Here is a 16507-nt window from a genome sequence, read left to right on the forward strand (position 1 = left end):
GCGTTTCAACACAGACCCGCCCTCGCACATGAGGTAGCTGTCAATCATAGTCTGCGCGGCGCGGACCGGACCGGCTCGGTCATTGTTGATGTGCTGGAGCACTGTCTATGAGCAGAACGGCGTCTAAGCGATTGTGGTGTTCTGTTCTTGGGTGTAATAACGAACACAGTCATTTTAATGTTCCTAAATCCGAACCGCTGAAGACGCAGTGGCTGAGTTTGTTTCGAAGGGAATATTCCCCACGAGCAACGTCAATGCTCTCATGTTTGCGCGAATCATTTCTCAGCAGACTGCTTTAAAAACGAGGGTCAGTATAAAGCTGGATTTGCTAAGAAGCTTTGCTAAAAAGGATCGGTACCAGATATTCGTGTTCCTGCTGAATCTCCAGAAGAACGGAAGTGAGTGAAACGTTTTATTAAACTTTATATTAATATATTAATCTTTGCAAATCGCTAGCTGCACGCTTCACAATGAAAGCGTCTAAGGTTTACACTCAGGGTACATTACGGCATGTTTTCTATGTATGACGTTCTCAATATAATTCATAATTCCACGTTTATACTGAACAACGCGTTATGGTTATTGTGTTTTTGAGTTACAAATGGTGAATGCACAGAACAGAGAGGCGGGGTGAGCAAAGCTCATGATCATTTAAAGTCATATTCACTGAAACGGCGTGCTGAAAACAGAGCTGTTTTTGACCAGGTAAAATAAGTGTTTTCTTACAATACTAATGAGAATTTTTAATGAAAGTATATTACAAACTTTTAATTTAGACCCTAAAGAATCATATTAGCTTGTACAAAAATGGCATTATATGACCCCTTTAAGACCTCTTTTAAGGGTTAAGATGCTTTCTGAATTACTTTTTTCTTTACTAGGATTTTTTCTTTAATTTTAAGAGTAAACGCCCACATTTCTACGAATTTTCTTAGAATTCTTGTACATCTACTCTTTGCATTAAGATTCTTTATGAATACGGGCCCTGATTTTTAAACACAAGTTTTTAATTATCTTATGAGATGCACTTAATCCAAGTTGATTGTACGCATTACACATTTTTCAGTTTGTCTCTGGTTCAGTCCAAGACCTAATAAATGAGCTTACTTCTAGATTTTTACAGTATATCTGTTTTATTAACATATCAAAACTGTCCCAAGCTAAACATTCACAGCATTGTATTACCTGATTTAAGATATGTCACCGATGTGATTTAGTGTTGACCTAATAAATGATTTTTATATGCTTACATATGGACAAAAATGAGATCGCTTCCTGCAGTTTAAACACTGAAACTAATGTTTTGGTAAACAAACGCCTCAGTGTAAGACGTCATGGAAATAAACTCGCTGGAAGTGATGAATGTGTAGAGCAGGACAGTCCGACCGGTCTGGAGTCGCACAACAATTGTGTCCAGAGACTGTTAAATCATCACCGACATGCTTTGATCTGACAAAATATTCCACCTCCCTTAACATTCTCAGCGTCCTCTCAGTACATTGTTATACATCGCAAAATATTGTCTCAGCTGCGTTGCTTCTGATCTGATGTCACCTGGGCATCGTAAAAAAGCCAACACCTTTTTTTTAACGGCTTTATTCAAACGTTGCAACCGAGATGATTGCTGAATCTGAAATGTTATATGATTTTTTTTAAATGTTTGTTTGGTTTCAGTCCATCTCTTAAAGTTTTTGTTGGTTAGTTTTCCAGAATAACAAACAGTGGATTCCAGGAACGTTTTACGGCACGGCTACATGAACTGCTGTGTCACAAAAACAGAACAAAACACTCAGAACAGCAGGGTATAATGAGCTTACTGACCGTTCTCAAGATTTAAAACTTTATTTTCTTTTGTCTCCTTCAATATGTCTACAGGTTGCGTGTCTAACTCACATCGCTTCCAACTACCTCAACGCTGGTTTAGAGGCCAGACGATGGGGAACTGCCCATGGGAGCATTGTCCCATATCAGGTACCTTTAACTATTTCCAAATATACTACCATTTATATCATAAGCTTAAAGTTTTAATGCTTTGGAGTATTCTTTGCTGCCTATGATATCTCAATAGCAAATGTTGAAAGTTTAAAGGTTCTCTAAGCGATGTTGGGTGACGTCACTTCTTGTTGACGTTTAAAGTATTGTCAAACAAAACGGAGGCTAGCTAGACCCTCCCTCCTCCTCATCCGCACACTAACCCCCCCAAACCCCGCCCCCAAGTCCTTCTTGTCGGTGATTGGCTGGAACTGTTTGTCATGTTTCGTGGAGCGGGTTAGTCCAGTTTGTTTTTGTTGCTGTTTGTGGAACCTGGGCTGTCCACAGAGATCGCGTTTCTTTACAGTGTGTTCAGGGGACAGGCAGCCAGTGGTTAGTGAGGAGATGTTTGCTGTATGTGACAACAAATGTTTTGGCCTAAAAAACGCGTGACATCGCTTAGAGCACCTTTAAAAATGGAGTCATCTAATTTTAAATTTAATTCAAAGAGCATCTATTGTGCTTTTTTACCTTTTCAGCTTTCTTAATTGTATAATGTTGCTGTTTGAACATGAAAAAAGGTTTACAAAGTTACAAAACACAGTCACTCCAAAGGGAGTTGTTAATATTATGATTGTGCACTGTTTCCTGAAACTACCTGAACCGCCTCCATTGTAGTCTTGAGTTTTCTTCCGGGAACGAACACGTCACAATATTCTTATTTAAATAATTCCTGACCAAGGCATACGCAAAATGAAGGAACGAGGCCTGGTTGAGTTAGTTAGTAGTGTGTTGAAACTCACAGTACTGGTAAGGGGCGGGACATTTCCCAAACACGCTGGTGCAGCCGACCAATCAGAGCACAGTGTGCTCTTCAGAAGGAGGGGCTTCATAGAGACAGGAACTAAACAGAGCGTTACTGACAGACTGGGAAGAGAGGAGCTGCAACAATAGCCCTACTCAGATGGGATTCGTTTTCCAGCGGGACATTAGAGATATTTGTGTTTCAGACGTACTTTAACTTCGTACTTTCGAAGTCTGTGTTTTTCTCACACTAAGTAAAAATTCCAGGGCAAATTACCTACTGCTTTTCGGCAAACTCAACGGTCCTCTGAGAAAACTAATCCCGTCGATTGCCCTATTGGCGATATTTTATTATACTAACGCTTCTCCTCATGTGTTTTTTGACCTAGCTGAGCTACCGTTTGCACACCAATCTTCTGCATGCTTTCATTTCATTTCAACAGGGATGGTATTTGAAGAAAAAATTTAATTATAAAATGAATAAATAGAGCTAAATCGCAGTAATGGTGAAGAAAATTAATTATTTTAATATCAGTTTTAATGTGTGTCGGGTAAGATACATTAAGTCTCTGCTCACTTATGTGGGCTTATTATAAACAGCCATTTCTATAAACTTATTTGAAGTCTATTTAAAATGGTTTTTTAATGATAAATAAAAGTTATATCAATAACTCAAGTAAAAGCATATACTTCATACATGATGCTTGCAGGCACAGCAGATGACCTTCTGTAACGCCTACAGAAAACACACACTCCCTCCTCTGTAATAAAACACAGAGATGTTGGTCCTGCTCGAATCATGAACATGAACTCACAGACGTCGGGTGATACGAATTGTAACTCAAACTACGTTTGGAAAACTAGTCCCGTCTGAATAGGGCTAATGTTTGTTTTTTTGAACATTCAAGCATGAAAACCTATTCTAGTAGAGCCCAAAAACTAAATCAAGACGTACCAGGGCATAAAATTGCCTCTTTAATTTAATTTTCAAGTAAAAAAAGACAATTTTGATCTTTTCCTCAGACCCTTATTGCTTATTTATCGTTATCATTTGTTTGCTCTGATGAGTCAATACAATGCACATTTCTGTTTGTTATGCCTGTGTGTCTGTCCGGTTATATTTGTTACCACTCCTCTGCTGTGAGTAACGATGTTTTAGAAAGGACTGACCAGTGCAATACAAACATTTGTTTGACCGGTGCATACGTTTGACCAGTGCACACAAACATACAAACCTTTGTTTGTTTTTGACAATTATTCATGGGGAGGATTTTTTTTTTTTGATAATATGATTGAATTTTTGTCGGATGACGACGTCTCTGGTATTGATTGTGTTCGCTCTGCCACGTCTTTATCCGCTCTTGGAGGAAAACAGACTCACTTTATTTGTTTACCCAAGTGATTAATACAAATGAAGTGCATTTGCTTAATGTGTAATTATTTTCTGGAGCTGCTTGTACTCATGTGGTGATTGTTGTTGTTAGTATTAGCCTCATTTGAGATGGCAAGCGGCTCAGCTTTAAAGCACATGAGGGTGGGTACATGCATACAGAGTGAAAAAAGAGCTGTCAAGTCAGGAAACTCCCACGTCTTATAGTAGGCCTGCAATCTATGGAAGCAAAGAAAATATAATATTCACACGCTCAGTGTCAGTGAAGTGGATTATTTTGAAATATTGCTGCTGGTACATGAACAAGTAACCCAATTTTTCAGTTTTTTTCTCCTTCTATTTTTAGTTGAATAAAAACAGAACAGAGTGTTCACACATCTCATACACACATACATATATATATATATATATATATATTTTTTTTTTTTTAATAATAATATTAGGGTTAATGGACATGAGCTGACATGTCAGGAGGTCGTTTCCAGTAGGTGACTTTGACTGAATCTGAAAGCTTCAGCCTCATCGAGAGAAATGTTGCTACTGTACATGTCAGACTCAGCATAATGTTACGATCCACACAGTCTAATGACAGATCGTTAGTGTGTTATGATTTGGTGATAATACTTTTATTCAGCAAGGATATGAAGAAAATATGAAGCAGCACAACTTTGATAATAATCAGAAATGTTTCTTGAGCAGCAAATCATCATATTAGAGTGATTTCTGAAGGATCATGTGACACTGAAGACTGGAGTAATGATGCTGAAAATTCAGCTTTGAACACAGGAAAAAATTGCATTTCATAAATATAAAAATAGAAAATGGTTATTTTAAATTGCAATAATAATTCACAAATTACTATTTATTAACTGTATTATTTATCAAACAACTGCAGCCTTGGTGACCACAAGAGACTTCTTAAAAACATCTTACTGACCCCAAACTTTTGAATGCTAGTTTTGAAGTAGTTTACAAATGTAGGAAATTTGTTAGGAAATCACTATTTATGTCCTTATTCTCTTGGGTTATTTACTTTGAACTCTCAATCTGTATATTTTGGTTTATTTTTCTTTGTGTCCACAATAAGTATTATTATCATTATTAGTAGTATTATTATTATTTTTATTCATCTTTTGCATTAACATTTCACAAGTACAATAAACCGTACTTTATTTTTTCACAATACTTTGTGTCGTCTCTTGCCATTTTAATTACACCACCTTCTGATCACGACCTCAATGTTGCCCCTTTAAAGACTTTGTGTCTAAGGGTGCGTAACAGTGACTAACGTCATTTAGCTGTTTACTTATTTGTTTGCTGGCGTGGTGGTCATTTCCGTGGCTCTGATTGGTGGATCCTCTTGTCAAGATTATGGGTAGTGTAGTACTTCAAAGGCAATTTGGCTATTTTATTTATATATATTTGTTTCTTTTTAATCACACTGCCATGTGGCATCTATACAGCACAGTCACGGCAATAAAACTAGCACAACCAAATCAAACATGACCCTACCGGAATCAAGTGTTGTGGTCATAATATTAAAGAACAAAAATCAGTTGGTCAAAACAGTTTACTTGTTGGTTAAGACCAAAGCAGTTCTTAAATGATTCTTCTGTTGTCATTCACAACAATTCAGTTATTTCATTTAAGTTTAACGAGCTACATCCTTTCATGTTCTCACAGCTGTCCCGGGATAAACATCAGACCCCGTTTTCACGCCACTCGCACCCAGCAGACGTTCTCATATCGCATCATATAGCACGTATGAAACAGGAAGACTGAAGACAGCTTCTGAATGAGTTGTCGGCTCTGGTCGGCAGATGTTCACAGTGTGACGCACAATGTCCTCCGTTTGATTTTTCTCATTTTTATTGACGAGGGGCGACCAGTGGAACGTCTTGAACGGCTAGGGTGTAGTTTCGTCCGCAGCGGGACACTAAGAACAGTCTTTTCTCAGAAAGTCCTTAAGGCCAACCACATGGACCTCCGCTCATTGAAGAAACGTTTATCTCCCAGCTATCCTTCTACCAGTCGACCTCGCTGTTTAACGGGTGACGTCTTATTTCTTCATTTTTCTAGCTGCCGCGCGGTCTGAGCGTTAAAAGGTTGGTTACGCTTCAGCTCTCTCACTTCTATCGTGAGCGCGGGTTGTAGAACAGCACGAGAAAAGAAGCAAAGGTGTGTGGTGAAATGCAAGATTTACGATGAACCAGGGCCTATCTTGTTTTAATTACCTTGTCGGTTTCAAAAGAACTCCTAATCGCTCCCATATTTGTGTCGAAGTGCTGAATGTTTGGCCTGTTCGCTGCTCGACTATAAAGTTGTAGAGTTGAGTTGTGTAACACGGCCTCTATAAGTTTTCGAGTGCGGATGGATTTATTATACTGGGAAGATGTCAAGGAATGACTGCACTGATGTTTGTGAATGATTATGTGATGAGGACAATGAAAAGATCACATTGTCAAGATTTGTACATTATTGAAAGTGTGGTTAGTCATTTTTTTTATCACAATATAGAAAATTGACTAATATACTGTAGACAAAAGACATGTGAAAGTGCCTGAAAAAGGTCCTTTATCTCATACTTCACAGATGACTTTACTGTCATACATTCAAAACAAGCATTTGTGCAAGGTCTTTTAAGTTTGCAAATGAGCAAAATAAAATTGTTCGTCAATACGAATAATTAAAGATATATTTCACTTTTTTGTCACCGGTGTTATAGTCATGGACGGTTACGTTCCCACTGTCAGTTTTTGGGATTGACAACCGGATTTACTCGAAATGTCCCGTTCAACTTACAGTAGCATCGGAAATGTTGTCTGAATACTGAACGTTCAATGAGAGTCAAGTAATCCTCATTTAACCATGTAGATTGTTTCAAAGCAGCTTTACAGAGATTAACATATAATTTAAGGTAACAGAGATTTCTTTGGTTTTATAGCGGTTCTTGAATAATGTTATTTTCCAGCTAAAGTTAGTTTTGATGGATTCACTTCCGTCAAAATGATCATTTGTTATTAAATTAGGGGCCGCTAAGACGACACCATTCTTTCTAAACAGACTTTAAACGCGAACCTGTGATAAACGCTGATGGCGTTCACATGCGCATTAAGAATTGATTCTATACACTGTAAAAAAAAATCCCGTTGTTTTTACGGAAAAACACTGCCAGCTGTGGTTACCAGAACTTTACCGTCAAAAATACGGTATCAAAGTTTTTGGTTTTACAGACTTAACTTAAAATTTACAGTAATAAACCGTAATTCATTATCTGATATAATGATAATTTACCAACCTATTGAAGTATTAATAAATATTTTGTACCATTGTAATACACTGACAACCAACAATCATAACAGCAGTGATGAGAGTCACATGATAAATCAAAGCTCATCACAAGCAATCTTCCACAAGAGAGTTATACTATTATATTGAAGCTGCACAGTGTTATTCGCACAAACATTAAACACCATCATGGTAACACACATGAAATTTTAAAAATGCAATAAACATTAATTTAACAACATTAAATGTAACATAAAACCCTAATGTACATAACTGATTAGAAAAGAACTAAGAAAACTAAGAAGAAACATAGTTATTTCAACAAAAATAAATCAAATGTGAAGTGTCATGCAGGGAATTGTGGGAATGTCAATTTACGGTTTTTCACTGTAAATTATACAATGAGTTGTTCTTTTCACTTTCAAAAACTGTAAATTTAACGGTATTTTACGGTATTTTTACATTAAATGTACCGTTAGATCTATCACAGTTATTTACCGTATATAGTAAGGAAACTTTCTGTTAACCAATTAACAGTTTTGTACTGTAGCATTTTTACGGTCTTTTACCGTTAAAATCACGATCATTTTTTACAGTGTAGTTATGTGCGTTTGAATATATGTGCACAGGTTTGTAATTCCCTACAAATGGAAGTTCAATGAGAGTCAAGTCTCGTGGGCTTTCTTCATTGGGGAAATAAAATAATGGGGAAAAAATCAATAATATCAAGATGTTAATAAATACTTAATCCGCTTTTATGGGATTCATTTTGAGACGAATGACTCAAACATATCTCCAAATCAGTATAGAAGCATAGTAAAATCTCAGCCGATTGACGCAATAGTACCACCACACCACCCACTTCTAGTGTCAAGGGTGTTGCTGGCGTTTGCCCGGTGTCCTGAGGGGTAATGCATGTGGCCATGGCCTTGCTGGTGTGTTTGCTTACAGGCCCATGTCAAAAGAGCTCACATCTATTGATTTTGTTTTGCCCATTAAAATTGTAAATCTGATCGCAATCTCTCCCCAACAAGCCACACGATTTGAGTTATCATTCATGTCCATGAAACGAGTAATGTGCCAACATTTTATACTTAGTGTTAGGGGTCAGTTCAGATACCTCACCCCACACCAGTAACACTGAGGCTCCCCAAAAGATCTGAAGTCACACCGCTGCCTCTCTATGGCATCTGTTTCATTCAGGATATTGAGTTTCTCCCCTGCAAACATGGTACCTCAGTGTCTAGGCTTCATGCCAAATCTCATTAGTACCTCAAGAGCACTATCAGGCAGAAACGCTTATTAAGTGCACTTTTGTTTCTGTGCAGCTCATCTGGTGACATAAGTCCTCACTGACCTGTGTGTGCTGGACTCTTTACCTCACGTGACTTATCAACTCACTCTCAGGGTAAATGAAAGTATGTTGTGAGGTCAAAGCGAGTCCCATCTGGAGATACGGTGAGGTTAATGTGCACAGATGGAATAAAACCAGTGCGTTTAAATACGGGTGACGTGACCTTGCGCACCATTTCTGAGGCAAAGCATCATAAGCTCATGAAAACATTCGTGAGTAAAGTAATAAAGGATAACTGGAATGTTTCTACTACTGCAAAAGAAAGAAGAAAATGCTGAATTCTGATCCCATTGTTTCAAATGGTCTCTTTAATATGGCTTGTGTCTTTGACTCTATGACTGTTCTTTGTTACCTGAACCTTGTTAATTCCAAGAAAAAAGGCTCTTAAGCTGACAGTGTTTGACGCAGTTACAGCAGAGACACGTGTAATTCCCTCGGTCTGGTCGGTGCTGTGCTGGAGAGTTCAGTGGAGAGACGACACAAGTCTCAGTTTAGGTCCTCTGAGGAGGATCCGGTTTGCCTTTAAACAAAACCTTGAATAAACAGAGGAGGAATTTCAGCATTTGTTCATATCCTTATTTCTTGTTGAGAAGGATTATCTATTTTCTATTTATTTGCCTCAATAAACTAAAGTATTTGTTTGCAATGTCCATTTATATAGCCATTTTTTACCATATCTACCAAATTCAATATTATTACTCATAATCATTACTTATCATTAATTATCAGTTATATTTCTTATGACAGCCTTGCTTTTTAACCGTAACCAAAAAGTATTTTTAAAAATATGTTTAAGAATCCTGAAAAAAGTATCATCGGTTATAAAAAATATTAGGCAGCACAACTGTTTCCAACATTGATAAAAAAATCAGCATGTTAGGATGATCATGTGACACTGAAGTCTGGTGTAATGATGCGGAAAATTCAGCTTTGAATCACATGAATACATTTTATTTGAAAGTATATTAAAATAGAAAACCATTATTTAAGATTGTAATAATATTTCACAGTATTCCTGTGTTTTTCTGTATTTTTTTTATCAAATAAATGCAGGCCTGATGAGCATACGAGACTTATTTCAAAAACATTGAAAATAGTAATTTATAGTATAAATACTGTATATCACACTTAATTTGCTGCTTTAATATTTAATGAAGAGGCTCCCTTGTAGAGGATTATCATATTTGTGTCCTTGCCCCTTGGCATCAAAAAGCTTAAAAACTCTTGGTATAAATTAGGCCTTATTTTGAGGTTTTCTGTTACTTGTAAGACTATAACTTTATTCTCATAATTTAAAATAGTTTTTTACTACTATACCACTTTAATCTCGTAATGTTGTGACTTTTTTGATTCTCAATCTTCGATACTTAAATTTATTATTATTATTATTTTTTTTTAAAGTGTGTTATTATCATGCTGTTGTGTCCTAAAGACAGTGGATTTGGGGTAATCACTCATGTGAGCTGACAGCATTACTTGTGCTCCACGTCCACCCACAGCTTCCTCCCTGCATCCCTGTCTGGGCTAAAGAGCAAGCAGTGGTTTGGTTTATAGTTTCAGTGTGCTTTGTGTTCAGTCCACAGAATACAGAAGAAGCATGCTGGTTAACCGGAGCTCAGTACCCTTGTTGTGTTCACTGTGGGAACGCACGAGTCAGGCTCACTGGGATGATGTCTAACTGAGGTGTCACGGTGGGCTCAAAGAGAGTTCATGAAGTCCAAGAACTTTCAGTAACTCTCACAAGGGATTATTGGCACACTAAAGGCCCGGGTATACTTCATTTTACGCGTTCCACTCAGTCTCACACACAGTTGAGCTTTTCAAAGTATACTCTTTTGGCTGTAGACACTTTCGATGCATGCACACTATCTAGTGGACTTTTATTTTGAAAGGAATAGTTCACCCAAAAATGAAAATTCTGTCATTAATTACTCGCCGTCATGTCGAACCCGTCAGACTTTCGTTCATCTTCAGAACACAAATGAAGATCTTTTTAATGAAATCCGAGCGATTTATGTCCTCCATTGACAGTCTACGCAACTACCACTTTGATGCTTCAAAATGTTCATAAAGAGATCGTAAAACTAATCCATATGAATTGAGCGGTTCCAGAGAATCGATCGTTTTATATGATGAACAGATTTAATTTAGACTTTTATTCACATATAATCATTCATCAATGCACACATCAGTTGTGGTAAACTGAAGCTCAAGCATGAGTAATTAATGACAGAATTTTCATTCTTGGGTGAACCATACCTTTAATCACTTGCACATGCACTGTGGTATACACTGTAAAAAATGATCGTGATTTTAACAGTAAAAGACTGTAAAAATGCTACAGTGCAAAACTGTTAATTGGTTAACAGAAAGTTTCCTTACTATATACGGTAAATAACTGTGATAGATCTAACGGTACATTTAATGTAATTTTACTGTAAAATACCGTTAAATTTACAGGTTTTGAAAGTGAAAAGAACAACTCATTGTATAATTTACAGTGAAAACCCGTAAATTGACATTCCCACAATTCCCTGCATGACACTTCACATTTGATTTATTTTTGTTGAAATAACAATGTTTCTTCTCAGTTTTCTTAGTTCTTTTCTAATCAGTTATGTACATTAGGGTTTTATGTTACATTTAATGTTGTTAAATTAATGTTTATTGCATTTTTTAAAATTTCATGTGTGTTACCATGATGGTGTTTAATGTTTGTCCGAATAACACTGTGCAGCTTCAATATAATAGTATTAATTTTCTTGTGGAAGATTGCTTGTGATGAGCTATGATTTATCATGCGACACTCATCACTGCTGTGATTATTGTTAGTTGTCAGTGTATTACGGTAATGGTACAAAACAGATATTATTACTTCAATAGGTTGGTAAATTATCATTATATCAGATAATGAAATACGGTTTATTACTGTAAATTTTAAGTTAAGTCTGTAAAACCAAAAACGAATTGAAAAATATTGGATGGATGGATAGATAGATGGATGGATGGTCATTTTGACATGAGACGGTTGGATTCTCTTCAAATCGAAGTAGGATGAAATGTTAAACAGTTGAGTATTTTGAGTTTTTGTATTGTCCTCAAGTGTGTGCTGGGAATCATCAATGAAATGTGTGTCATTTCCTTACTCTTCAACTGCAGATCAGATATTGATTCAAAGCACACTGTATCTCAGCCACAGTGGGGCTGTGTTGCATTAGTCTAGCCGAGGGACTCTCGCTGGACAGACGCTTGCCAGAAAACTAGCGTTTTGCTTTCAGACTTCACTGAGCTGTTAAAGAAAGCAGCCCAGACCAAACTAAACTCTCCGTACTGCCTCATGCCACACTAAGCTGTATGCTACACCACGAAACCAACAGATATAACCACTAATGCTGGACGTATAGCCATATGTAATGAAATCATCCATCTGATTCTTTAAATATGTGGCTTTATGTTGCAGTTTCTGCTGACAAGGGTAGACCAGCTTAGACTTGGGTTAGGTGCTAGTTTAGCTGCTGAACCACATATACATTATGGTTAACCCTGTAAACCCTGGCATATGAAATAGCCAGAAAAATAGACCAAACACATATCTAATATAAAAAAGTTTGCATATGTTGCTCATATGATATAATGTGAATATGGAGCTCTTACTCATAAGGAGAAAAAAAACAACAACTCAATATTATCCAAAGGCCCAGACTGAGCAAAAACATGCAATTTGCTGGAGTTGCTGATATTTATATGACCAAAAAGTAACATGATTTTTTTTTTTAACAAAATGATGGATAATCAAGTTGCTGCAGTCCAGTAAGTGTTCATCTTGAAATATTACTAACTACATAACAGTTATTCTTACGTTTACTTTATAAAAATCAGTAACGATTTCACTGCAAAGCGACCCACGTCCTGAAGGGGGACGTTTTTACAATTATTAATGCCTTGTACTTGCTTAAAAAAAAGTTGGCATGTTGTAGACTGTGTACAGCAGGTTTTCAGCAAACATGTTGATCTTCTAGGGGCCTTAGAAATTGGCGTATCAAATATGATACAGAAGTCCCCATAAAACCAGCATCCAAATTGCAACATATAACGTGAAATGGAAGCAGTGAAGAGGAAGCATCTTCTCAACGTGATAAATGTTTAGCACTACCATTATACTTGTGATTTATTTGCTTAATATGTATTTGTGAGCTGCAAGATAAGCTTAAGTCACATATAGTTAGATAGGCTGGCTAATGTAAAAAGAGAGCGTTCTTGAGAGGAAACCACATGGACGTGGGGTGCTGCCAAAACTTAAAACAATTACTGTGTTCATGCACAGCTCTTTCCCTATTTCTCTCAGTGACATTAAATGTGGCTGTGTTTCATTGAGATTCTGGAAATGGTTTGTCTTTTTAAATCATTTATTGTTTGCTATGTTTATTCACTCAGAGGATCTTGGCTTCCCCAAAGCGAGCCTCTCTTTTTGATAATGCTAGGTGACCATTCGTATCAAACAAGTGTCCGAACACTACAACGAGAAGGTCGTACTAGTGTTCGGACACTTGTTTGGGATGTCATGTTTCATCTCATAGGCCATTTATATAATATGATATAATGAATAAACCATAGACTGTTTAGTGCTTTGTCTTCCGTGAGAACTTTATTCATGTCTCCATTTCCCCAGGGTCACACGAAGGCTGCAGGTCTCTGCCAGCACTAAATCAAAACTGAAAATGAATGTTGACTGATTAGGTTACTTTCAAATTGGGGCTCAATTAGGGTTTGCTAATTGTCCTTTCTGGTGTGAGAATCTCTTTGGGGAAAGCAAGGGAGGGTTTGGACCAAAATACTCTTCTCTATTCTAGAACCGAGGTTGTCAAACTTCTTGATGACATGGGCTCCCCAAATATGCCAGATTTGTGTATATAAGTGAAGATTATAAACATATACAGTATTATCTGATAAAAGATTTAGTTTCTGTTCATTTGACACTTTTTCAACCTAGATGTAAAAACATAAACACATTAGAAACAAAGAGAAACAAACTATGGAACATACAATAAAATAATTGGTTAATCTAACGTTTGTTTTGTTTTGATCAAAGACTGGGCAAAATGTTAGCCATATTAACAAGTGAAATTTGTGCCAAATACTGCCATACTGAGTTTGATTGGACGCAGTGTCTATATATAATTGTAAAAAGTGGAATTGTTGAAAGTGTTTTCTTTTTAAAATTATTTTGGCATTCCTTATACATGAATATATGTCAAGTCTGTTTTGACCCACCCTCAATATGTGGGTCTGATATTTCTGGTTTTATATCAGTATTTACAGTATAATATCAGACCATTGCATTCAGTGGCAGGTGTTGCAGTTGTTGGTAATTGAGTTTGGTAAATGTAACTACAGTGGAACAAATCAAACCATCTCAGCTTTTGAGCAGGACACAGCTTGAAAACAGGACAATATTACGTTTTAAGGCTCCTTACTGGAACCACGGTCTCATGCCGGATATCATAATCCTTTTTCTCAAAAGTTACACATCCCCCCACATCAGCCTCATTATAATAACAGCCCAAAGGCAGTAGCCAGTGTCATTCTCAGCTAATGCTCAACACAATGCTTAAAACGTTAGCGGAAAATCTAATTGTGCATACAATGTACAGATAGTAATTGTTAAAAGTTTGTTTGATTGACTGTTCACATTTGACCTTTTCACATAGAAAGCATAATAATTTGCCAGTGACATTTGTATTGACAAATTGGATTTATAAATGCCTCTGTATCAGTTTATATATTGGATATTTAATTGTGAATTCACATTTCCCGTATTTTTACATTTATTTCACCTTAGTCATCATCTAACACTCACTTAATGTTAAAAAATGCTAATAATTTAACAACACACATTTTTCATACATTTCATATATTATAAGTAACTTTCCCCAACACTGGTCCAAGACTTTCCTATGTGATCCCAGGCTGTTAAACCCCACTGTATGTCGCCACATAGGGTCCTGGAGGGAAACATTTTTTAGGCATCCTAGAAAAACCACAGAGGGTAAAAAGTTGTCTAAAGACTAGTGAGTTCACGTTGTGTAGTTACCATCCAATTTTACCCGCAATTGAGCTTGGCGAGTGTTAATTTTGGCCCCTGCTTTCAACTGCACACAACAGGAGAAGATGTCAGGTTGAACGCCATCAAGATCCTTGCACATGCTGGTGGCATTCAGCGAGCCCCAGGGTGCCTTGCACGAGTTTGGAAACATCCCGGTAGCAGGACAATTTGGGCTTGATTTCTGTCGCTGTATGAGTCAAACTGGACCCACACTAAGATGAAGTGTTTGTGTGTTTGCTGTGTGTGTGTATTTGTCTTCCTGCTGTTTCCTGGACTCCCCAGGCATGTGACCTCTTGGCCCGTGCTTGATTTATTCATTTGAAATCATTTAATCTGATGGGTTACATTTTGTCAAAACACTGTCTCATTAACTGTGGTCCATGCACTCTGTTTCTCGTTCGACCTATTGTACTGCCATGGGGCACCAGAATAAACACACACAGAGCAAAGCGCTTGTGCTAAGAGAGACTGTGGCCATGAATGCACGCTTTGTTCTAAGGTGTGCTGCTGTGGCCAAAAGACGATTAGCAATGTCTTGATTTACTCATGCAGATGGTCTGGTCCAATGGAAGCTGATGGATTGCATTTGAGAAGGTCACGTTAGTTGGACTTTGGGCCTGTCTGCATGCTCTGGCCAGTTTGTTATCTTTCACGAGATGAAAACGTGGAATGATCTGTGAGAGGAATCATTGTGTTTGACATGCCGGACATAAGCCGGTTGATTCCCGTTCAGTGTGGCTTTACTGGCATCGGAAGATCGTCCCAGAGGTGCCGCTTGGTTTTGGGTTATTGTTTATCCTACCGCTGCGGAAAGCTTTTGCTTGAAGCCTCAGTTTGGCTGTTTTCATGTGAATATGTGACTTTTACCAGCAGGCATTGAGTTTGGAGTAGGGTTCATTGGAATGGATGAATCGGCGTCTCTGCTGGGAGCACTGACCCGCAAAGTTCAACCTGAAGAATTTGTGGGCCTGATCTTTCGTTGAAAGATTTTCCATTAAACCGCTAATGTGCATATTGAATATTCTGATCCCACCAAAGATTAGATGCAACTTCAATTGTATTAGTCATTGAGAAGCCCAACATGTCTCTAATATTACCCTTAAGGCAAGACAAAACCATTGCTTTTCATGCAATAGTCAATTTGGGGTATTTTGGCTTCCATAACTTGTCTTCTTCCAGACTAGTGGAAAGAAAACATGCATAATACCCATTTGAGTGTTCCTTTTATTGCACTTTATCTATTTGCTCCTGTAGATTTAAATTACAACACGTATCATTAAAGGCCTTTTTCACAAAATGAGTTATTCTCCACTGAGCCAGAAATCTCTACTTCAGCGTCTACATACACCAAACGTTTGTTTTTTCCAATCTATATTCTGAAGACTTTTACCAAGGGGTTTGTTCATTTATCATTCGTGAGAATGAGAGAACGCAAAAGCATTGACAAATACATTTAAATTGTCCTTCACCATGTCCCTTTAGGGGCTCCATAATTATCTGATTTATGGAGGGATTATGAGAGATCCAAAATTCCTTCAAAAAACCCTCTAATATGTCAACAAAACAAAACAATTTTGAATCTGGCTTTATCCAATGT

The 16507-nt window shown here is 37.3% G+C and overlaps 1 protein-coding gene across 1 annotated transcript in view; it reads left to right on the forward strand.

The window, feature by feature from the left end:
* Window positions 1-16507, forward strand: part of sugct (succinyl-CoA:glutarate-CoA transferase) — a 165935-nt gene that overhangs the window by 58568 nt on the left and 90860 nt on the right. The window contains exon 9 of the mRNA XM_056269613.1: window positions 1876-1971. Coding sequence (XP_056125588.1) covers window positions 1876-1971 — 96 coding nt within the window. The remainder of the gene's footprint in view (window positions 1-1875; window positions 1972-16507) is intronic.

The sequence above is a fragment of the Rhinichthys klamathensis genome, unplaced genomic scaffold, assembly GCF_029890125.1.
Source record: "Rhinichthys klamathensis goyatoka isolate OS25496 unplaced genomic scaffold, OSU_Roscu_1.1 h1tg000285l_1, whole genome shotgun sequence".
NCBI classification, from domain to species: Eukaryota; Metazoa; Chordata; class Actinopteri; order Cypriniformes; family Leuciscidae; genus Rhinichthys; species Rhinichthys klamathensis.